The sequence below is a fragment of the Anomaloglossus baeobatrachus genome, chromosome 8 (genome assembly GCF_048569485.1).
Source record: "Anomaloglossus baeobatrachus isolate aAnoBae1 chromosome 8, aAnoBae1.hap1, whole genome shotgun sequence".
NCBI classification, from domain to species: domain Eukaryota; kingdom Metazoa; phylum Chordata; class Amphibia; order Anura; family Aromobatidae; genus Anomaloglossus; species Anomaloglossus baeobatrachus.
Window position 1 is genome coordinate 29416183 of NC_134360.1, and position 24089 is coordinate 29440271.

Here is a 24089-nt window from a genome sequence, read left to right on the forward strand (position 1 = left end):
TTCAGGCAGCCTGGGAAGGCCCATACCTCGTGTACCAGCAGCTCAACCCTGTGACGTACCTGGTCACCCTGGACCCTGCCCGTGGAAGGCGGAAGCCCTTCCATGTGAACATGATGAAGGCACATCATGAGCGGGAGGCATGTGCGCTCCCCGTGTGCAACCTGCCCGAGGAGGGAGAAGCGGAAACCCTCTTGGATATGCTAGCCCAGGTTAGGGCAGGCGGATCCATTGAGGATGTAGAGGTTGGCCACCAGCTCTTGGAGGACCAACGGTCCCAGCTGTGGGCCACCCTACACCCCTTCCGGGGGTTGTTTACCAACCAGCCCGGAAGGACTGACTTGGCTGTCCATCACGTGGACACTGGGGATCATCCCCCGATCCGGCGTTCAGCATATCGGGTCTCCCTGGAGGTGCAGCAACACATGCGCCAGGAGATTGACGAGATGCTGGAGCTGGGGGTGATCCAGGCATCCAACAGCGCTTGGGCCTCGCCTGTAGTCCTCGTCCCTAAGAAGGACCGAACCACTCGGTTCTGCGTGGACTACAGGGGGCTCAATGCTGTCACGGTCGCCGATGCGTACCCAATGCCACGCATCGATGACCTGCTCGATCAGTTGGCCGGGGCTCAGTACCTGACCATCATGGATCTGAGCCGGGGATATTGGCAGATCCCCCTGACTCGCAAGGCCAGGGAACGCTCTGCCTTTATTACCCCATTTGGACTGTACGAGTCCACGGTGATGCCATTCGGGATGAGGAATGCCCCTGCCACTTTCCAGCGGATGGTCAACACCCTGCTCAAGGGACTTGAAGGGTACGCGGCCGCGTACCTGGATGACATTGCCGTCTTCAGTCCCACCTGGGAGGACCACCTAGAGCATCTAGCACAGGTGCTCAGGCGGATCCACCGGGCAGGTTTGACCATCAAGCCGGGAAAGTGTCAGCTGGCCATGAGCGAGGTCCAGTACCTCGGTCACCGGGTAGGTGGGAGAACACTGAAGCCCGAGCCTGAGAAAGTGGAGGCCATCGCATCCTGGCCCACCCCCAGGACCAAGAAGCAGGTGATGTCCTTCTTGGGGACCGCTGGGTACTATAGGAGGTTTGTTCCATGCTATAGTAGCCTGGCAAAGCCCTTGACGGACCTCACCAAGAAGAAGCTGCCCTCTGCAGTCGATTGGACAGTGGACTGCGAGACAGCCTTCCAGGCCCTAAAGGACGCCCTGTCCAGCCCGCCCGTGCTACAGGCAGCCGACTTCACGCGGCCGTTTGTAGTACAGACCGACGCCAGTGACTTCGGCCTCGGTGCGGTGCTCAGCCAGGTGGACTCTGCGAGCCAAGAGCACCCAGTCTTGTACCTGAGCAGGAAGCTGTTGCCAAGGGAAGTGGCCTATTCTACAATGGAGAAGGAGTGCCTGGCCATAGTGTGGGCCCTGCAGCGTCTGCAACCCTATCTATACGGGCGCCACTTCATCGTGGAGACGGACCACAATCCCCTCAGCTGGTTGCACACCGTCTCTGGGACGAATGGGCGATTGTTGCGATGGAGCCTTGCGCTCCAGCAATACAACTTCACCATTCGCCACAAAAGGGGCCGTGACCACGGTAACGCAGACGGGCTGTCCCGACAAGGAGAGGTCGCGGACGGGCGCACGGGGGAACACCGGAGTGTGCTGCCCCCTAGCGCCCTCAAAAGGGGGGAGGTGTGAAGTAAATCCGGAGAGATGACGATAAATCATGATATTCAAGTATGTCAGGAAGCCCTCTCCTGGTGTCAACCCCCCTTTCCCCCACACAACTGGTTTAGCAACAAACTCCATGGCCATGTCCTGTGATATGGAAATTAGGTGGCTTTGGGACAATGGACACAGGATGACTCCCTGCCGTCACCCTGTAGTAGGAGCTGCTATCTAATTAGCAAGGCTCTGGAAATAGCCAGACAGAACGACTCCAGTAAAAAATGGTTCATATCTCGCAAGCCATATTTCCGATAAATATGGCAACCATAAAAATGGTGTCTCCGCATGTGGACGATGCCGGCACCCCCTTTTTATGGGAGCAGGACATTGGGAAATGCCCCAGGCGTGATATCAGCCATATGGGAACTCGTAGACAGGTCATGAGTCCCCTCGTTCTGTAGCTAAATTCATAACTGTCACAATGAGAGCATTGGCGTCTGCCTACGACGCTCCCAGGCAAAGTTATAGCCAAAATCCCCTTTGCTGGATAATTCTGATCCATGCAGGGGGAGTGGCAGTGCTTCCCTGTGAGGTCACTAAGGTAGGAGGGGACCTGGATCTGCCCAGGTTGATAACCCTACTTCGGCCATTTTCCAGCGTTCTTCTGCTCGGGGGCCTGGTTGGGACAGACCTGTGAGAGAGTTCCTGGAAACCTGGTCTACAGCGCCCCCCTGTGGCCAGACACACAAGGTAACTGATTGAATTGCATACCTGTTGTAAACCATGCTTTATCTGTAACTGTACTCTGACATAACTGTATATTCTGTAGATTCCCTATTGTATATATTGTAGTTTCTAGTGTGCTTTAGGCGATTAAATTATATAATTAATCTTGGGCTGTTCTGTTATCTCGATCTTGAATCCCACGTCTGTGTGTTCGGCTAATAGTTACCGTGAAGCGGTTGGTGGCAGCGAGTTGTGCCAAGGATTATTGTGGGGAGGCCAGTGAGATTCGGGAAGATATTATATATTCCGCCCGCGGAGGTCGGGGGAATATATACCCTACTCTCACCGGGGACCCTTCAATAATCGGCATAAGTAGTATAGCGGCCTCCTTGCTTATTGTCGGGCAATTCCATAATTGGCCTGACTATAAGAGGGGCGCTAGAGAGCGCGTCATGTGCTCTGTCTGTCGGGAGGTATAAAGGAGGGGTGACACCCCCTTGCTACCCCCCGATTGTGACGTACTGGTAGCCAGCGCGGGGGATTTCTGAGTGACCCCCCCGGTGGTTTGTGACAGAAGGATAGAAAAGTGGGCAAGGCAAATGGCCAGGGAGTAAAACCCTGATCAGCGCACCAGGATAAGAAGATCCTCCACGTCATGTGGTAGATCTTGGCGGACGTTGGTTTCCTGGCCTGTCTCATAGTGGCAATGACCTCTTGAGATAACCCTGAAGACGCTAGGATCCAGGACTCAATGGCCACACAGTCAGGTTGAGGGCCGCAGAATTCAGATGGAAAAACGGCCCTTGAGACAGCAAGTCTGGTCGGTCTGGTAGTGCCCACGGTTGACCCACCGTGAGATGCCACAGGTCCAGGTACCACGACCTCCTCGGCCAGTCTGGGGCGACGAGGATGGCGCGGCGGCAGTCGGACCTGATCTTGCGTAACACTCTGGGCAGCAGTGCCAGAGGAGGAAAGACATAAGGCAGTCGAAACTGCGACCAATCCTGAACTAAGGCGTCTGCCGCCAGAGCTCTGTGATCTTGAGACCGTGCCATGAATGCCGGGACCTTGTTGTTGTGCCGGGACGCCATTAGGTCGACGTCCGGCATTCCCCAGCAGCAACAGATCTCTTGAAACACGTCCGGGTGAAGAGACCATTCCCCTGCGTCCATGCCCTGGCGACTGAGAAAGTCTGCTTCCCAGTTTTCTACGCCCGGGATGTGAACTGCGGATATGGTGGAGGCTGTGGCTTCCACCCACAGCAGAATCCGCCGGACTTCCTGGAAGGCTTGCCGACTGCGTGTGCCGCCTTGGTGGTTGATGTACGCGACCGCCGTGGCGTTGTCCGACTGAATTCGGATCTGCCTGCCTTCCAGCCACGGCTGGAACGCTTTTAGGGCTAGATACACTGCCCTTATCTCCAGAACATTGATCTGAAGGGAGGACTCTGGCTGAGTCCAGGTACCCTGAGCCCTGTGGTGGAGGAAGACCGCTCCCCACCCTGACAGACTCGCGTCCGTCGTGACCACAGCCCAGGATGGGGGCAGGAATGATTTCCCCTTCGACAAAGAAGTAGGGAGAAGCCACCACTGAAGGGAGGCCTTGGCTGCCCGAGAAAGGGAGACGTTCCTGTCGAGGGACGTCGACTTCCTGTCCCATTTGCGGAGAATGTCCCATTGAAGTGGACGCAGATGAAACTGCGCAAAGAAGGGAATTTTGTTACTTACCGTAAATTCCTTTTCTTCTAGCTCTTATTGGGAGACCCAGACGATTGGGGTATAGCTACTGCCTCCGGAGGCCACACAAAGCAACTACACCAAAAAGTGTAAGGCCCCTCCCCTTCTGGCTATACCCCCCCCGTGGTATCACGGGTTCTCCAGTTTTAGTGCCAAAGCAAGAAGGAGGAAGCCAATAACTGGTTTAAACAAATTAACTCCGAATAACGTCGGAGAACTGAAAAAACCGTTCAACATGAACAACATGTGTACCCGCAAACAACAAAAGAATCCCGAAGGACAACAGGGCGGGTGCTGGGTCTCCCAATAAGAGCTAGAAGAAAAGGAATTTACGGTAAGTAACAAAATTCCCTTCTTCTTCAGCGCTCTATTGGGAGACCCAGACGATTGGGACGTCCAAAAGCTGTCCCTGGGTGGGTAAAGAAATACCTCATGTTAGAGCTGCAAAACAGCCCTCCCCTACGGGGATGTCACTGCCGCCTGCAGGACTCTTCTACCTAAGCTGGCATCCGCCGAAGCATAGGTATGCACCTGATAATGTTTGGTGAAAGTGTGCAGACTCGACCAGGTAGCTGCCTGGCACACCTGTTGAGCCGAAGCCTGGTGTCGTAATGCCCAGGACGCACCCACGGCTCTGGTTGAGTGGGCTTTCAGCCCTGAAGGAACCGGAAGCCCAGCAGAACGGTAGGCTTCCAGAATTGGTTCTTTGATCCATCGAGCAAGGGTGGCTTTAGAAGCCTGCGACCCCTTGCGCTGGCCAGCGACAAGGACAAAAAGTGCATCGGAACGGCGGATGGGCGCCGTGCGAGAAATGTAGATTCTGAGTGCTCTCACCAGATCTAGCAAACGTAAGTCCTTCTCATACCGGTGAACCGGATGAGGACAAAAAGAAGGCAAAGATATATCCTGATTAAGATGAAACGAGGATACGACCTTAGGGAGAAACTCCGGAATGGGGCGCAGCACTACCTTGTCCTGGTGGAACACCAGGAAGGGAGCTTTGGATGACAGAGCTGCCAGCTCAGACACTCGTCGAAGCGATGTGATCGCAACAAGAAACGCCACTTTCTGTGACAGACGAGAAAAGGAAACGTCCTTCAGAGGCTCGAAGGGCGGCTTTTGCAGAGCAACTAGTACTCTGTTAAGATCCCATGGATCTAACGGCCGCTTGTACGGGGGCACAATATGACCGACCCCCTGTAGGAACGTGCGCACCTTAGGAAGACGTGCTAGACGCTTCTGAAAAAACACAGATAGTGCCGAGACTTGCCCTTTAAGGGAGCTGAGCGACAAGCCCTTTTCCAACCCCGATTGCAGGAAGGAAAGAAAAATGGGCAATGCAAATGGCCAAGGGGATACTCTCTGTGCAGAGCACCAGGATAAGAAAATCTTCCACGTTCTGTGGTAGATCTTAGCAGACGTTGACTTCCTAGCTTGTCTCATTGTGGCTACGACTCCTTGAGATAATCCTGCGGACGCTAGGATCCAGGACTCAATGGCCACACAGTCAGGTTCAGGGCCGCAGAATTCTGATGGAAAAACGGCCCTTGGGACAGTAAGTCTGGTCGGTCTGGCAGTGACCACGGTCGGCCGACCGTGAGATGCCACAGATCCGGATACCACGATCTCCTCGGCCAGTCTGGGGCGACGAGTATGACGCGGCTGCAATCGGATCTGATCTTGCGTAACACTCTGGGCAAGAGTGCCAGAGGTGGGAAGACGTATGGGAGCTGGAACTGCGACCAATCTTGAACCAAGGCGTCTGCCGCCAGAGCTCTTTGATCGCGCGACCTCGCCATGAATGCCGGGACTTTGTTGTTGTGCCGGGACGCCATTAGGTCGACGTCCGGCACTCCCCAGCGGCGACAGATTTCCTGAAACACGTCCGGGTGAAGGGACCATTCCCCTGCGTCCATGCCCCGGCGACTGAGGAAGTCTGCTTCCCAGTTTTCTACGCCCGGGATGTGAACCGCGGATATGGTGGATGCTGTGTCCTCCACCCACATTAGAATGCGCCGGACTTCTTGGAAGGCTTGCCGACTGCGCGTCCCTCCTTGGTGGTTGATGTATGCCACCGCTGTGGAGTTGTCCGACTGGATTCGGATCTGCTTTCCTTCCAGCCACTGTTGGAATGCTAGTAGGGCAAGATACACTGCCCTGATTTCCAGAACATTGACCTGCAGGGTGGACTCCTGCGGAGTCCACGTCCCCTGAGCCCTGTGGTGGAGAAACACTGCTCCCCACCCTGACAGACTCGCATCTGTCGTGACTACTGCCCAGGATGGGGGTAGGAAGGATCTTCCCTGAGACAATGAGGTGGGAAGAAGCCACCATTGTAGAGAGTCCTTGGCCGTCTGGGAAAGAGAGACTTTCCTGTCGAGGGACGTTGACTTCCCGTCCCATTGGCGGAGGATGTCGCATTGAAGTGGGCGCAGATGAAACTGCGCAAAGGGAACTGCTTCCATGGCTGCCACCATCTTCCCGAGGAAGTGCATGAGGCGCCGTAAGGAGTGCGACTGGCCCTGAAGAAGAGATTGCACCCCTGTCTGTAGGGACCGCTGCTTGTTCAGCGGAAGCTTCACTCTCGCTGCTCGAGTATGGAACTCCATGCCAAGATACGTTAGTGACTGTGTCGGTGACAGATTTGACTTTGGAAAGTTGATGATCCATCCGAAAGTCTGTAGAGTCTCTAGCGTAGCATGTAGACTGAGTTGGCATGCCTCTTGAGAGGGTGCCTTGACAAGTAGATCGTCTAGATAAGGGATCACCGAGTGTCCCTGAGAGTGCAAGACTGCTACCACCGCCGCCATGACCTTGGTGAAGACCCGTGGGGCTGTCGCCAGACCGAATGGCAGAGCTACGAACTGCAGATGGTCGTTTCCTATCACAAAACGTAGAAAACGTTGATGTTCTGTAGCAATTGGCACGTGGAGATAAGCATCTTTGATGTCTATTGAGGCAAGGAAGTCTCCTTGAGACATTGAGGCAATGACAGAACGGAGAGTTTCCATTCGGAACCGCCTGGCGTGCACATGTTTGTTGAGCAGTTTTAGGTCCAGAACAGGACGGAACGAGCCGTCCTTTTTTGGAACCACAAAGAGATTGGAATAAAACCCTCGCCCTTGTTCCTGAGGCGGTACAGGAACCACTACTCCTTCCGCTCTTAGGGAGCCCACCGCCTGCAGCAGGGCATCTGCTCGGTCTGGATGTGGGGAGGTTCTGAAGAACCGAGCTGGAGGACGAGAACTGAACTCGATTCTGTACCCGCGAGACAAAATGTCTGTCACCCACCGGTCTTTGACCTGAGACATCCAAATGTCGTAAAAGCGGGAGAGCCTGCCCCCGACCGGAGATGCGGAGGGAGGGGGCTGGAAGTCATGAGGTAGCCGCTTTGGAAGCGGTTCCTCCATTTGCTTTCTTGGGGCGTGCGTGAGTCCGCCAGGAATCTGAGATTCTTTGCGTCCTCTGAGTCCCTTTGGACGAGGAGAATTGTGTCTTGCCCGAACCTCGAAAGGACTGAAACTTCTGCTGCCACTTCTTCTGCTGAGGTTTGCTTGGTCTGGGCTGGGGTAAGGAAGAGTCTTTACCCTTGGACTGTTTAATGATGTCAGCTAATGGCTCGCCAAACAGTCTATCTCTAGATAATGGCAAGCTGGTTAAACATTTTTTGGAACCAGCATCTGCTTTCCAGTCCTTTAACCACAAGGCTCTGCGCAAAACTACCGAATTGGTGGACGCCATTGAGGTGCGGCTGGTAGATTCTAGGACCGCATTGATAGCGTAGGACGCAAACGCAGACATCTGCGAGGTAAGGGACGCCACTTGCGGCACCGCTGGATGTATGATAGCATCCACTTTTGCTAAACCAGCTGAAATAGCTTGGAGTGCCCATACGGCTGCGAATGCTGGAGCAAACGACGCGCCGATAGCTTCATAGACAGATTTTAACCAAAGGTCCATCTGTCTGTCATTGGCATCTTTAAGTGAAGCGCCATCCTCCACTGCAACTATGGATCTAGCTGCAAGTTTGGAAATCGGGGGGTCAACCTTTGGACACTGGGTCCAGCGCTTGACCACGTCAGGGGGGAAAGGATAACGTGTATCCCTAGAACGTTTAGAGAAACGCCTTTCTGGATGAGCGTCGTGCTTCTGGATTGATTCTCTGAAGTCAGAGTGGTCCAACAAAGCACTCAATTTACGCTTGGGATAGAGGAAACGAAACTTCTCCTGCTCTGCCGCTGCCTCTTCTGCTGAAGGGGCTGGGGGAGAAATATCTAACAGTCTATTGATGGCTGAGATAAGATCGTTTACCATGGCGTCCCCATCCGGGGCATCGAGATTGAGAGGGGTTCCAGGATTAGACTCCTGATCACTCTCTTCAGACGCATCACAGGGAGACTGATTGCGCTGAGACCCTGAGCAGTGTGATGACGTTGAGGGTCTTTCCCAGCGAGCTCGCTTAGGGTGGCTGGGGCTATCATCTGAGTCATAATACTCAGCCTGTGAAGCCGGGGACCCCCTTGCAGTCTGAATTAGTTCCAACTGAGGGGGATTAGAGGACAGAGACCTCGCCGTGTCCATAGACTGAGCCCCAGGCATGGATTGCAAAGTTTCAAGGATTTTTGTCATAGTCACAGACATTCTATCAGCAAAAACCGCAAAGTCCGTCCCTGACACCGGGGCAGGACTTACAAGCGTCTCAGCCTGGGTCACTACCTCTCCGGACTCCGGCTGGCGAAGCAGCACCGGATCTGAGCATTGCACACAATGGGGGTCATTGGAGCCTGCTGGTAGAGCAGCCCCACATGCAGCACACGCAGTGTACACAGCCCTAGCCTTGGCAGCCTTGCGTTTTGTGGATGACATGTTGCTGCGTCCTCAGAGCGATCTGGTATCCAGCCAGGAAGCGACCTCACAGTGCAAGAAATAAATAAATATATATATCTGGTGACACAGTACACCAATACACACTGAGGCACTAGAGGGGCCAGCTGAAATGCCGCTTACCGCCCGCTTAAGAGCGGGTGTGTGGTCGCCAAAAGCCCCCTAGTCCAGGTCTCCCAGAGCCTTGCGTCCTTCCTCCAGCCAGACTGCATGTAATGGCTGCCGGCGTCCTGGGAGAGGAGGGGGGGCGGGCCCTGGGCGTTCCTGGCTAAGAGCGGGAAGCCTGCTTCCCTCTGTGCCTAGTGAGAGGGCTGGAGCATGTAAATCAGGCTCCAGCCTCCGTCGCTGCTGCGAAACAGCGTCCCTCCTCTACCCTGATTGACAGGGTGGGGGCGGGAACGAAGCGGAGCTAGGCCGCAAAAAGCCGGGGACTAAATTTATAAACGCCGCCGCCGTAAAAGCGCGGTCGGCGTGTCCCCGGCGCACTACAAGTCACAGCAGCGCCGCCGGTCCAGTGGGGGTCGGCGCTGCGTTCACACAACACAAAAGTCCCCCAGTAAACTGCAGGAACACCAACTCAAGCGTTACGGTCCCCGGCGCACTACAACGCCCAGCCAGCCCGGAGTGTGTCTGTGCCTGCCGGGGACACAGAGTACCTGTATGATGCAGGGCCATGTCCCTGATTGTACTCCTGCTCCGTATCCATCAGGTGCTATGGGTCTGTGGATGGAGCCCGGCGTCAGAGCTTTGAGGCCGGCAGGATCCCACTTCCACAGAGCCCTATCAGGGGATGTGGAAGGAAAACAGCATGTGGGGCTCCAGCCTCTGTACCAGCAATAGGTACCTCAACCTTACAACACCATCCACGGGTGAGAAGGGAGCATGCTGGGGGCCCTATATGGGCCCTCTTTTCTTCCATCCGACATAGTCAGCAGCTGCTGCTGACTAAAATCTGTGGAGCTATGCATGGATGTCTGACCTCCTTCGCACAAAGCTTGAAAACTGGAGAACCCGTGATACCACGGGGGGGGTATAGCCAGAAGGGGAGGGGCCTTACACTTTTTGGTGTAGTTGCTTTGTGTGGCCTCCGGAGGCAGTAGCTATACCCCAATCGTCTGGGTCTCCCAATAGAGCGCTGAAGAAAGGAACTGCCTCCATTGCTGCTACCATCTTCCCTAGGAAGTGCATGAGGCGCCTCAAGGGGTGCGACTGGGCTCGAAGGAGAGATTGCACCCCTGTCCGTAGTGAACGCTGTTTGTCCAGCGGAAGTTTCACTATCGCTGAGAGAGTATGAAACTCCATGCCAAGATATGTCAGCGATTGGGTCGGTGTCAATTTTGACTTTGGGAAATTGATGATCCACCCGAATCTCTGGAGAGTCTCCAGAGCAATGTTCAGGCTGTGTTGGCATGCCACCCGAGAGGGGGCCTTGACAAGATCGTCTAAGTAAGGGATCACCGAGTGTCCCTGAGAGTGTAGGACTGCTACCACTGTTGCCATGACCTTGGTGAAGACCCGTGGGGCTGTCGCCAGGCCGAAAGGCAGTGCCACGAACTGAAGGTGTTCGTCCCCGATGGCGAAACGCAGGAAGCGCTGATGCTCTGGTGCAATCGGCACGTGGATAAGCATCCCTGATGTCGATTGATGCTAGGAAGTCTCCTTGGGACATCGAGGCGATGACGGAGCGGAGCGATTCCATCCGGAACCGCCTGGTTTTCACGTGTCTGTTGAGCAGTTTGAGGTCCAGAACGGGACGGAAAGATCCGTCCTTTTTTGGCACCACAAACAAGTTGGAGTAAAAACCGTGGCCCCATTGCTGAAGGGGGACAGGGATCACCACTCCTTCTGCCTTCAGAGTGCTCACCGCCTGAAGAAGAGCATCGGCTCGCTCGGGGGGCGGAGATGTTCTGAAGAAACGAGTCGGAGGACGAGAGCTGAACTCTATCCTGTAACCGTGAGACAGAATGTCTCTCACCCATCGGTCTTGGACATGTGGCAACCAGGCGTCGCCAAAGCGGGAGAGCCTGCCACCGACCGAGGATGCGGTTTGGGGAGACCGAAAGTCATGAGGAGGCCGCCTTGGTAGCGGTTCCTCCGGCGGTCTTTTTAGGACGTGACTTAGACCGCCATGAATCAGAGTTCCTCTGACCCTTCTGTGGCCTGTTGGACGAGGAGAATTGAGACCTGGCTGAGGGCCGAAAGGACCGAAACCTCGATTGTACCTTCTGTTGTTGAGGTCTGTTTGGTTTGGACTGGGGTAAGGATGAGTCCTTTCCCTTGGATTGTTTAATGATTTCATCCAATTGCTCGCCAAACAGGCGGTCGCCAGAAAATGGCAAACCGGTTAAGAACTTTTTGGAAGCAGAGTCTGCCTTCCATTCACGTAGCCACATGGCCCTGCGGACTGCCACCGAATTGGCGGATGCCACCGCCGTACGGCTCGCAGAGTCCAGGACAGCATTAATGGCGTAGGACGCAAACGCCGACGCCTGAGAGGTTAAGGACACCACTTGCGGGGCAGATGTACGTGTTACTGCATTAATCTGCGCCTGACAAGCTGAGATAGCTTGGAGTGCCCATACGGCTGCGAATGCTGGAGCAAAGGACGCGCCTATAGCTTCATAGATGGATTTCATCAGGAGCTCCATCTGCCTGTCAGTGGCATCCTTGAGTGATGAGCCATCTGCCACCGCAACTATGGATCTAGCCGCCAGTCTAGAAACTGGAGGATCCACCTTGGGACACTGAGCCCAACCCTTGACTACGTCAGGGGGGAAGGGATAACGTGTGTCATTAAGGCGCTTAGTAAAGCGCTTATCCGGAAAAGCTCGGTGTTTCTGGACCGTATCTCTGAAGTTGGAGTGATCAAGAAACGCACTCCGTGTACGTTTGGGAAACCTAAAATGGAATTTCTCCTGCTGAGAAGCTGACTCCTCAATCGGAGGAGCTGGAGGAGAAAGTTCTAACACCTGATTGATGGACGCTATAAGGTCGTTTACTATGGCGTCCCCTTCAGGTGTATCAAGGTTGAGAGCGGCGTCAGGATCAGAGCCCTGATCTGCCACCTCCGCTTCATGCTCCAGAGAGTCCTCCTGCTGAGACCCTGAGCAGTGTGATGAAGTCGAGGGAAGTTCCCAGCGAGCCCGCTTAGCCGGTCTGGGACTGCGGTCCGTGTCGGAGTCCTCACCGTGGGACCTATGAGTCGCCCCAGGAGCACTTTGCTGCGCCGACCGAGGGGGGTCTGGGAGCAATGATTCAACAGTGCCCGGGGCCTGTGTTACCGGTCTGGACTGCAAAGCTTCTAGTATCTTAGCAGACCATCTATCCATAGACTCAGAAAGTTTGTCAGCGAATGCTGCAAACTCTGTCCCTGTCACCTGGAGAGTGGCAACAGGTGGTTCCACCTGGGCCGAGGGTCCCACCGGTGGCTGAGGCTCCGGCTGAGTGAGTGTCACAGGGGCCGAGCATTGCACACAATGAGGGTAGGTGGAACCTGCAGGTAGCATAGCCGCACATGAGGTACAGGTTGCAAAATAGGCCTGTGCCTTGGCACCCTTGCTTTTTGCGGACGACATGCTGTTGTCTCCTCTTAGAGCAATCAGTGAGGGTATATAGCCAAAAGCAAATAGTGCGGCCGTACAGAGTAAATGTATACAATATAAGCATATAAATATACACTTCGGCACCCAGGGGGGCCAGCACCTAGTAACAGGTGAGGCTTACCGACCGCCCTCAGCGGTTGTGTGACCACCAGATTCCCTGCCTGGGCCTCCCAGAGCTGTGGAGCTCGGTGTTGTCTCCCCTCTGAAGTTCTCCAGCGTCAGAAGTGCTGATAGGAATGGCTGCCAGCGTTCTGAGAGGAGGAGGGAGCCGTGGGCGTGCCTCAGAAAGTGCGGGAACGTGGTGCCCCACGGTGCTCAGTGAGGGGGGAGGAGGATACTAAGTATGCTCCAGCCCTCAGCGCTGACGTCCTGTGCAGCGTCCCGCCCTTACCCCTGACTGGCAGGCCCGGGGGCGGGAGTATGCGGTACTAAGCCGCAAAAGCCGGGGACTAAAGTTATAAGCGCGGCCGGCAAACAAGCGCGGTCAGCGCGGTAGTCCCGGCGCACAAACACACCCAGCAGCTGCTGTAGCGTCCATTACACAGGCGCTCTATGCGCCGTCCCCAAGGGGACACAGAGTACCTCAGAGTAGCAGGGCCCTGTCCCTGATGATACCCGGCTCCTGTCCAGCAGATTCCCCCAGGGGCTGCGGAGGGAGCCCGGTCCCAGAGCATGGTGACCGGTTAGGATCCCACTTCACCCAGAGCCCCTAAGAGATGGGGAAGGAAAACAGCATGTGGCTCCAGCCTTTGTACCCGCAATGGGTACCTCAACCTTAACAGCACCGCCGCCCAGAGTGGGGTGAGAAGGGAGCATGCCGGGGGCCCTGTTATGGGCCCTCTTTTCTTCCATCCGATATAGTCAGCAGCTGCTGCTGACTAAATTGTGGAGCTTGCGTGCATGTGTCTGCCTCCTTCAACACAAAGCATAGAAACTGAGGAGCCCGTGATGCACGGGGGGGTGTATAGGCAGAGGGGAGGGGTTTACACTTTTAAGTGTAATACTTTGTGTGGCCTCCGGAGGCAGAAGCTATACACCCAATTGTCTGGGTCTCCCAATGGAGCGAGAAAGAAATATTTCATGTTAAAATGAGGGTCCATCTTATAAGCCTAGTATGTCTTATAATATTTCAGTGGGGGAGGCGTGGTGGTGGAGCGGCTCAGGAGAGTCACAGGAGGCAGGGTCGTCGATGCTGCAGGCTCGTAGGAGGGGGCGTCTCGGCGCAGGAAAGGGGCGTCTCGGCGCAGGAAAGGGGCGTCTCGGCGCAGGAGGGGGCGTCTCGGCGCAGGAGGGGGGGTCTCAGCGCAGGAGGGGGGTGTCTCAGCGCAGGAGGGGGGTGTCTCAGCGCAGGAGGGGGGGTGTCTCAGCGCAGGAGGGGGGGTGTCTCAGCGCAGGAGGGGGGGTGTCTCAGCGCAGGAGGGGGGGTGTCTCAGCGCAGGAGGGGGGTGTCTCAGCGCAGGAGGGGGGTGTCTCAGCGCAGGAGGGGGGTGTCTCAGCGCAGGAGGGGGGTGTCTCAGCGCAGGAGGGGGGTGTCTCAGCGCAGGAGGGGGGTGTCTCAGCGCAGGAGGGGGGTGTCTCAGCGCAGGAGGGGGGTGTCTCAGCGCAGGAGGGGGGTGTCTCAGCGCAGGAGGGGGGTGTCTCAGCGCAGGAGGGGGGTGTCTCAGCGCAGGAGGGGGGTGTCTCAGCGCAGGAGGGGGGTGTCTCAGCGCAGGAGGGGGGTGTCTCAGCGCAGGAGGGGGGTGTCTCAGCGCAGGAGGGGGGTGTCTCAGCGCAGGAGGGGGGTGTCTCAGCGCAGGAGGGGGGTGTCTCAGCGCAGGAGGGGGGTGTCTCAGCGCAGGAGGGGGGTGTCTCAGCGCAGGAGGGGGGTGTCTCAGCGCAGGAGGGGGGTGTCTCAGCGCAGGAGGGGGGTGTCTCAGCGCAGGAGGGGGGTGTCTCAGCGCAGGAGGGGGGTGTCTCAGCGCAGGAGGGGGGTGTCTCAGCGCAGGAGGGGGGTGTCTCAGCGCAGGAGGGGGGTGTCTCAGCGCAGGAGGGGGGTGTCTCAGCGCAGGAGGGGGGTGTCTCAGCGCAGGAGGGGGGTGTCTCAGCGCAGGAGGGGGGTGTCTCAGCGCAGGAGGGGGGTGTCTCAGCGCAGGAGGGGGGTGTCTCAGCGCAGGAGGGGGGTGTCTCAGCGCAGGAGGGGGGGTGTCTCAGCGCAGGAGGGGGGTGTCTCAGCGCAGGAGGGGGGTGTCTCAGCGCAGGAGGGGGGTGTCTCAGCGCAGGAGGGGGGTGTCTCAGCGCAGGAGGGGGGTGTCTCAGCGCAGGAGGGGGGTGTCTCAGCGCAGGAGGGGGGTGTCTCAGCGCAGGAGGGGGGTGTCTCAGCGCAGGAGGGTTAGTGGACGGAGGGTCGGCAGTATCGCAGCGGCATAATAATAGAGAAGAGGCACTCCCAGATTAAAGTGAAAAACTTGGAAAATTTATTAAACATTCAGTCTTGGTGCATCAGACGTTTCGGCCCAGAACATGGCCTTTGTCAATGACCAACCAATAATACCGCTTTCAATAGAGGCTTTTCTTGCAGCACATATCTAGTACTTTGTATATACAGAGCAGTGGATACCGCTTTCAATAGAGCCTTATCTCACAAGCGCATACCTAATAGCACTCTTTGCACGTGTTCCCTACTCAAGGAATTTCTATAGTTTGAAGGTATAACTTAACTTATTGGTTGGTCATTGACAAAGGCCATGTTCTGGGCCGAAACGTCTGATGCACCGAGACTGAATGTTTAATAAATTTTCCAAGTTTTTCCACTTTAATCTGGGAGTGCCTCTTCACTATTCTTATATTATATATTGTGGAAACCTATGAGAGCACCCCAGCTACGATTTTTATGGTGGAAGTGCCCTTATGCCATACAATTAGTATCGCAGCGGCAGGCGCCATTGATCTGCCAATACACTGCGGACTTCTAGTGATCTGCTGGAGGGCTACGGGCTCCATCAAAACTGTCGGCGGTTGATGCAATGGACCTCAAGAAAATGGCCGAGGAGGCGGCGCGTGTGCAGATTGGCTTCTGAGGCCATTTTCTCGTACTTGATTGCGTACCGTCGGCAGTTCAATGGAGTCCGCAGCTGACCCTCCTGTGCCACTCCACTGCAGGGACTTCCCCTCCTCTGAGCCCTCACTATCGCTGACCCTGCCTCCTGTGATCCCGCATCACCACCACTGCCCCGGTATGCCATATCCGCATTATAAAAGACACACCCCCATATCCCCATATTGCCCCCAATTTTGGGGGGGGGGGGGGGGGAGTGTGTATTAGAGTCCGGAAAATACGGTGATAGTACGATGGAGCAGAGCAAGGTTTGTATGGCGTGAACAAAGCTAAGTTAGCCTAAAACAGTGCTGGAAATACCAGAAATAATTCCTAGATGTCAGATTTACAAAAGTCCGAAACCTCACATCAAATATGGGACATTCAATGGTGGCGGGTGCCGAGCGGCTATACCCATTTTGGAAAGAATGGGCAAAATATGTTCACAGCTCAATTATCGGAGGTGCATGGGCCTGTACCGTGTGTACAAGTTTGTGAAGTTTTCTTACTGAGGCGATCGGACAGATTTTTCTCCAGCTTCTCCCAGGACGTCGTCTGAGCCGCTAACGTTGCTTGGAGGTTCTCGATTTGGCGCAGCAATGGTCGGGTAGCGGAAGTGACGCTTTGGCTTAGCTCCTGGTTCCGAGCTTCACCTTCCTGGAGTCTCTGAAATACAGAAGCCGTGCAACCAGATGAATGCTGACGTGTATTATGTGCTTGTATTACACCATGGGTCTATGGTCAAGCTGTCCGTTCGAGTGCTGGTCAGAAACGGTCCATTACAGCTCCGGACTTCCTATAACCCATCATCATCATCTATATATTATTACTGTGATCCCAAGCACGGAGCTGCAAAAGGGATCAGAGACCGGCAGAACATTGCACCTGCTCTCATTTACAGGAGTAGATCCCATATCTGCAGATGATTGCCTGGTGGTTATTCTTATAGGTAATGTCTCAAGGCAATCTGTACTTTACTACCTGTTCTGGATCTAGAATTCTCAGCATATCCCGACAGCTCTGAGGTTGCTTCTATACAAGCCGTTTCAGAAAGTAGCTCAGACGTTACCTGCTGCAGCTCTGCAATTTCTTGCCGCAAGTAATCCTCCTTCCGTGCCGCCTGCTGCTCCGCTCTCTGCAGCGCCAGCCTCAAATCCGCCACCTGAAAAAGAGGAATTCTTCAGATTTTTTTTTTTGTTTGGACTGTACAAAGAGCGGATAAGATTCTGTACAGTTTTCTGCCCGACCATGACGTACATGAGGTTGAAAAGGCAAAGTTATGTTAATATGTTGGTAATATCACATATCTTGCAGACAGCTGGGATGCAACACAACGAGACACTGCAGCGCTGCTTTCATGTCCCTTTAATGATCCACTCCAGGAGGGATTTAATTTTTCTCACCACTGGACTGGCGCTTTAAATTCTTATACTAACCTCTGGCGTTATCTTTTATTGCCGCCGCTTCGGTAGATCTCAGTCAGCTTGTGATCTGCCGGATGCTCCAGTGTTTTATGGAACCGAAGGTCTCAACGCAATACAAGTCTATGAGAGCCTTGTTCTGGCTCTCATAGATTTGCATTGAGAGCTTGTAAAGTAACGTCTGAGAAGCCAGCCAGAAGTTGTCGTCACAAGAAGGTGTCGCAGCACTGAAAAAAGGTGAGGACAACGGAGGGTAAAGTAGGAGACCGGGGACATAGATTAGAAGCACCACTGAAGAGGTGAGAAAAAACAAAAATGCTGGAATGGTGTTTCCAGGGACGTTTCATGCAGCCCAATCTCTCATATACATCCCGTCATGTCCACCTGAACCGATGCCACTCGTTGCAGGGATTTACAGATTTTGCTGTGTTGGTGTCCCTGCTGAATGTAACACTTCTGCCACAGAAGTCAGGCTGCACCGATATACTGTACATGCTTTCATTTAGTATCGATCCCAGGTTAACCTCATATTTAAAGGGAAGGTGTCGCGGTTTTTTATTTTTGTATTAAAAATAGTGATTATGAAATCAAGTATTTCTAATACAAAATGAAAATCGCAGCTTATTTAGTTTTTATTTAATTCTTATTTTACTGGAGGCACTGGGGGCTGCCATGCTGGATTTGCTGTGTGTGTGTAACGACAGTAACTCATTCCTTTATGGCAGCCCCTGTGCATAGAGAACAGGGGTCGGAATCAGACTCCTTTGCTAACATTACAGTGGGCGTCTGCAGGGACCTGGATGCGCCCCCTGGGCTGTCCAGATTACAGCAGAGAGAGGAGATCAGCGCCATTATTGTGGAGTTCACAGCGTGTGCTGTTTGCTCCACTTAACCCCTGTCAACCGCCGGGATGTGTGAGTATGGACCCTCCCCCTGACATTACCGTCGCCAATCACACCCCCTCCCTCCGCCTCCAATGACACCCCCTCCCTTCGCTCTACCCAGCCACCGCTTCTGCTGAAACCGCCACCCCTCCACCCCACCGTTACCGTCTGCAATGACACCCCCTCCCTCCGCTCTGACCTCCACTGCTGTGTGTGCGCGCCTCTGCTACCTCTGTGTGCTTCGGCGCTGCTACCGTCTCCAAAAACACCCTTCCGTCTGTCACCTGTCAGCCTGTGTGTGTACCGGTGGTACTGTCTGCAGGGCTGTGTATCCAATCCTATCCTGTATGATACAGCAACTCAGCAGACAGTATCTAATCCTATCCTGTGTGATACTATCTGTTGAGCTGTGTATCTAATCCTATCCTGTGTGATACCGTCTGCTGAGCTGTGTATCTAATCCTCTCCTGTGTGATACTGTCTGCACAGCTGCGTATCTAATCCTCTCCTCAGTGATACTGTCTGCTGAGCTGTGTATCTAATCCTATCCTGTGATACTGTCTGCACAGCTGTGTATCTAATTCTCTCCTGTGTGATACTGTCTGCACAGCTGTGTATCTAATCCTATCCTGTGATACTGTCTGCTGAGCTGTGTATCTAATCCTATCCTGTGTGATACTGTCTGCTGAGCTGTGTATCTAATCCTGTCCTGGGTGATACGGTCTGCTGAGCTGTGTATCTAATCCTGTCCTGTGTGATACCGTCTGCTGAGCTGTGTATCTAATCCTATCCTGTGTGATACTGTCTACTCAGCTGTGTATCTAATCCTATCCTGTGATACTGTCTGCACAGCTGTGTATCTAATCCTATCCTGTGTGATACCGTCTGCTGAGCTGCGTATCTAATCCTCTCCTCAGTGATACTGTCTGCTGAGCTGTGTATCTAATCCTATCCTGTGTGATACTGTCTGCACAGCTGCGTATATAATCCTCTCCTCAGTGATACTGTCTACTGAGCTGTGTATCTAATCCTATCCTGTGATACTGTCTGTACAGCTGTGTATCTAATTCTCTCCTGTGTGATACTGTCTGCACAGCTGTGTATCTAATCCTATCCTGTGTGATACTGTCTGCTGAGCTGTGTATCTAATCCTGTCCTGTGTGATACAGTCTGCTGAGCTGTGTATCTAATCCTATCCTGTGATACTGTCTGCACAGCTGTGTATCTAATCCTATCCTGTGATACTGTCTGCACAGCTGTGTATCTAATCCTATCCTGTGATACTGTCTGCACAGCTGTGTATCTAATCCTATCCTGTGATACTGTCTGCACAGCTGTGTATCTAATCCTATCCTGTGATACTGTCTGCACAGCTGTGTATCTAATCCTATCCTGTGATACTGTCTGCACAGCTGTGTATCTAATCCTATCCTGTGATACTGTCTGCACAGCTGTGTATCTAATCCTATCCTGTGATACTGTCTGCACAGCTGTGTATCTAATTCTATCCTGTGATACTGTCTGCAGAGCAATGTATATAATCCTATCATGTGTGATACTCCTGCTGAGCTGTGTATCTAATCCTATCCTGTGTGATACTGTCTGCTGAGCTGTGTATCTAATCCTATCCTGTGTGATACTCCTGCTGTCCTTGGTGACACTTTAGACATTTCTGGTCACCAACAAAATGGCTCTGTATTGTGTCCCTACATGTCATTCTCTGTTATCTGTTGTAAACACTCATATTGTGAGGGGGGAGGCGACATCACACACAGGAGAGCAGACTCCGCCCACTTTTACTGCAGGCTGTAATGTGAGCTTTTTATACAGTGGAATTTCTGTAGGAGTTCAGAAGCTGCTCCCCCTAGTGTTTAACAGTGGAAAATATCAATTTTTTTATATTTTGCACAATTAAAAAAAAAAAATAATAATAATATTTAAACAAAACATTTAAACATTATTACTTTACATTTTTTCAGTTATTTTTTTTTTTAACGATACCTTCCCTTTAATCCTCTAGTCACATCCAATGCTGGTGTCTATCTTAGGAGCTTACCTGTATAGCCAAGGCTTCCTGCTGCTTTTGAGACTCTTCCTTCATCTTTTCCAGCGCTAAACCCATCTCTTCCTTGGCTTTGATTTCGCAGCTTAGCGCCACCTCCTGGGCTTCGCTGGCTTTTGTGGCGTTTGCCTTGTGCAGCTCTGCGAGCTCCCTGAGACAAATACGGACAATATATTTTAGTATAATCCTGCACAAAGCTTCATAGTAAGGAAGCAAAGGAAACTGCAAGCCCCCCATCCCCATAGCAAAGCATGCTCCACAGCAAAGAGGGATAGCTGGGGTATTATAAAGGGGGCATCAATATCTGATAACAGGCTGGATCCTACAATGGGGACAGTGTTGCCAATGTATATAAAGTGCTGTGGAATTAATGGCGCTATATAAGTTAATACAGTAAATATATTACCGTATTTTTCGGATTACAAGATGCACTTTTGAGGGGGTGCATCTTAAAATCTGAATATAGCTTACCGGGGGGGCTGTCTGTGCGGCGGCCGGCTGCCCCTCTGTCTCGGCGGCCGTCTGCCCCTCTGTCCCGGCGGCTGTGCGGACTGCGGTGGCTGTGCGGCAGGTGTCCCAGTTTGTCTGCGGTCCCAGGTTGAAATGATGGCGCCAGGAGTCAGTGCATGCACAGATGGAACTTTTGGCGCCATCATTTGAACCGGGACTGCGGACAGACTGGGACACTCACCGCACCAGCTTGCTCCACCACTGACATGCCGCCGCCGCTGACCCGCCGCCGCTGCCACCTCAGATCTGCTGCGGCTGCCAGCACAACCTCTGCCTCCTGTGACCCCGCTTCACCACCACTGCTGCCTCCCTCTGGTAAGACAACACCGGAGGATAAGACGGACCCCATTTTTATTTTTTTTACCTTTATTTATCTCTAAATTTGGGGTGCTTCTTATAATCCGATGCGCCTTATAAAACAAAAGAAGGGAATTTTGTTTACTTACCGTAAATTCCTTTTCTTCTAGCTCCAATTGGGAGACCCAGACAATTGGGTGTATAGCTACTGCCTCCGGAGGCCACACAAAGCACTACACTCAAAAGTGTAAGGCCCCTCCCCTTCTGGCTATACACCCCTGTCACGAACCACCGGGGGGGTCACTCAGAAATCCCCCGCGCTGGCTACCAGTACGTCACAATCGGGGGGTAACAAGTGGGGGTCACCCCTCCTTTATACCTCCCGACCGACAGACAGAGCACGTGACGCGCTCTCTAGCGCCCCTCTTATAGTCAGGCCAATTATGGAATTGCCCGACAATAAGCAAGGAGGCCGCTATACTACTTATGCCGATTATTGAAGGGTCCCCGGTGAGAGTAAGGTATATATTCCCCCCGACCTCCGCGGGCGGAATATATAAAATCTCCCCGAATCTCACTGGCCTCCCCACAATAATCCTTGGCACAATTCGCTGCCACCAACCGATTTACGGTAACTATTAGCCGAACACACAGACGTGGGATTCAAGATCGAGATAACAGAACAGCCCAAGATTAATTATATAATTTAATCAGCCTAAAGCACACTAGAAACTACAATATATACAATAGGGAATCTACAGAATATACATATGTCAGAGTACAGTTACAATCAAAGCATGGGTTACAAACAGGCATACACAGTTCCAGCAGTTACCTTGTTGCGTCTGGCCACAGGGGGGCGCTGTACCCAGGTTTCTAGGATCCTTCCCACAGATGTTTCCTACACGTGCCCCCAGCGAAAAGAACACTGGAAAATGGCCGAAGTAGGGTTATCAACCTGGGCAAATCCAGGTCCCCTCCTACCTTAGTGACCTCAGAGGGAGCACTGCTCCACCCCTGGCTTGAGTTATGGACAATCCACAACATGGAATATGGGCCATAACTTTGCCTGGGAGCGTCGTAGGCGGACGCCAATGCTCTCATTGTGACAGTTACGAATTTAGCTACAGAACGAGGGGACTCATGACCTGTCTGCCAGTTCCCCATTGGCTGATATCACGCCTGGGGCATTTCCCAATGTCCTGCTCCCATAAAAAGGGTGTGCCAGCATCGTCCGCATGCGGAGACACCATTTTTATGGTTGCCATATTTATCGGAAATATGGCTTGCGAGATATGAACCATTTTTTACTGGAGTCGTTCTGTCTGGCTATTTCCATAGCCTTGCTAATGAGATACAACTCTTGTTACAGGGTGACGGCAGGGAGTCATCCTGTGTCCATTGTTCCCACACCACCTCATCTCCATATCACAGGAGATGGCCATGGGATTTGTTGCTAAACCAGTTGTGTGAAGGAAAGGGGGGGTGACACCAGGAGAGGGCTTCCTGACATACTTGAATATCATGATTTATCGTCATATCTCCGGATTTACCTCACACCTCCCCCCTTTTGAGGGCGCTAGGGGGCAGCACACTCCGGTGTTCCCCCGTGCGCCCGTCCGCGACCTCTCCTTGTCGGGACAGCCCGTCTGCGTTACCGTGGTCACGGCCCCTTTTGTGGCGAATGGTGAAGTTGTATTGCTGGAGCGCAAGGCTCCATCGCAACAATCGCCCATTCGTCCCAGAGACGGTGTGCAACCAGCTGAGGGGATTGTGGTCCGTCTCCACGATGAAGTGGCGCCCGTATAGATAGGGTTGCAGACGCTGCAGGGCCCACACTATGGCCAGGCACTCCTTCTCCATTGTGGAATAGGCCACTTCCCTCGGTAACAGCTTCCGGCTCAGGTACAAGACTGGGTGCTCTTGGCTCGCAGAGTCCACCTGGCTGAGCACCGCACCGAGGCCGAAGTCACTGGCGTCGGTCTGTACTACAAACGGCCGCGTGAAGTCGGCTGCCTGTAGCACGGGCGGGCTGGACAGGGCGTCCTTTAGGGCCCGGAAGGCTGTCTCGCAGTCCATTGTCCAATCGACTGCAGAGGGCAGCTTCTTCTTGGTGAGGTCCGTCAAGGGCTTTGCCAGGCTACTATAGCATGGAACAAACCTCCTATAGTACCCAGCGGTCCCCAAGAAGGACATCACCTGCTTCTTGGTCCTGGGGGTGGGCCAGGATGCGATGGCTTCCACTTTCTCAGGCTCGGGCTTCAGTGTTCTCCCACCTACCCGGTGACCGAGGTACTGGACCTCGCTCATGGCCAGCTGACACTTTCCCGGCTTGATGGTCAAACCTGCCCGGTGGATCCGCCTGAGCACCTGTGCTAGATGCTCTAGGTGGTCCTCCCAGGTGGGACTGAAGACGGCAATGTCATCCAGGTACGCGGCCGCGTACCCTTCAAGTCCCTTGAGCAGGGTGTTGACCATCCGCTGGAAAGTGGCAGGGGCATTCCTCATCCCGAATGGCATCACCGTGGACTCGTACAGTCCAAATGGGGTAATAAAGGCAGAGCGTTCCCTGGCCTTGCGAGTCAGGGGGATCTGCCAATATCCCCGGCTCAGATCCATGATGGTCAGGTACTGAGCCCCGGCCAACTGATCGAGCAGGTCATCGATGCGTGGCATTGGGTACGCATCGGCGACCGTGACAGCATTGAGCCCCCTGTAGTCCACGCAGAACCGAGTGGTTCGGTCCTTCTTAGGGACGAGGACTACAGGCGAGGCCCAAGCGCTGTTGGATGCCTGGATCACCCCCAGCTTCAGCATCTCGTCAATCTCCTGGCGCATGTGTTGCTGCACCTCCAGGGAGACCCGATATGCTGAACGCCGGATCGGGGGATGATCCCCAGTGTCCACGTGATGGACAGCCAAGTCAGTCCTTCCGGGCTGGTTGGTAAACAACCCCCGGAAGGGGTGTAGGGTGGCCCACAGCTGGGACCGTTGGTCCTCCAAGAGCTGGTGGCCAACCTCCACATCCTCAATGGATCCGCCTGCCCTAACCTGGGCTAGCATATCCAAGAGGGTTTCCGCTTCTCCCTCCTCGGGCAGGTTGCACACGGGGAGCGCACATGCCTCCCGCTCATGATGTGCCTTCATCATGTTCACATGGAAGGGCTTCCGCCTTCCACGGGCAGGGTCCAGGGTGACCAGGTACGTTACAGGGTTGA

At 53.9% G+C, this 24089-nt stretch overlaps 1 protein-coding gene across 1 annotated transcript in view; it reads right to left on the reverse strand.

Annotated features, from left to right (window-relative positions):
• TMF1 (TATA element modulatory factor 1) overlaps nucleotides 1-24089 on the reverse strand; it is a 130051-nt gene that overhangs the window by 28175 nt on the left and 77787 nt on the right. Inside the window, exons 8-10 of the mRNA XM_075321398.1 lie at nucleotides 20059-20215; nucleotides 16767-16859; nucleotides 16207-16363 (exon numbers count right to left, since the gene is read on the reverse strand). Of these exons, the coding sequence (XP_075177513.1) occupies nucleotides 16207-16363; nucleotides 16767-16859; nucleotides 20059-20215 (407 nt within the window). The remainder of the gene's footprint in view (nucleotides 1-16206; nucleotides 16364-16766; nucleotides 16860-20058; nucleotides 20216-24089) is intronic.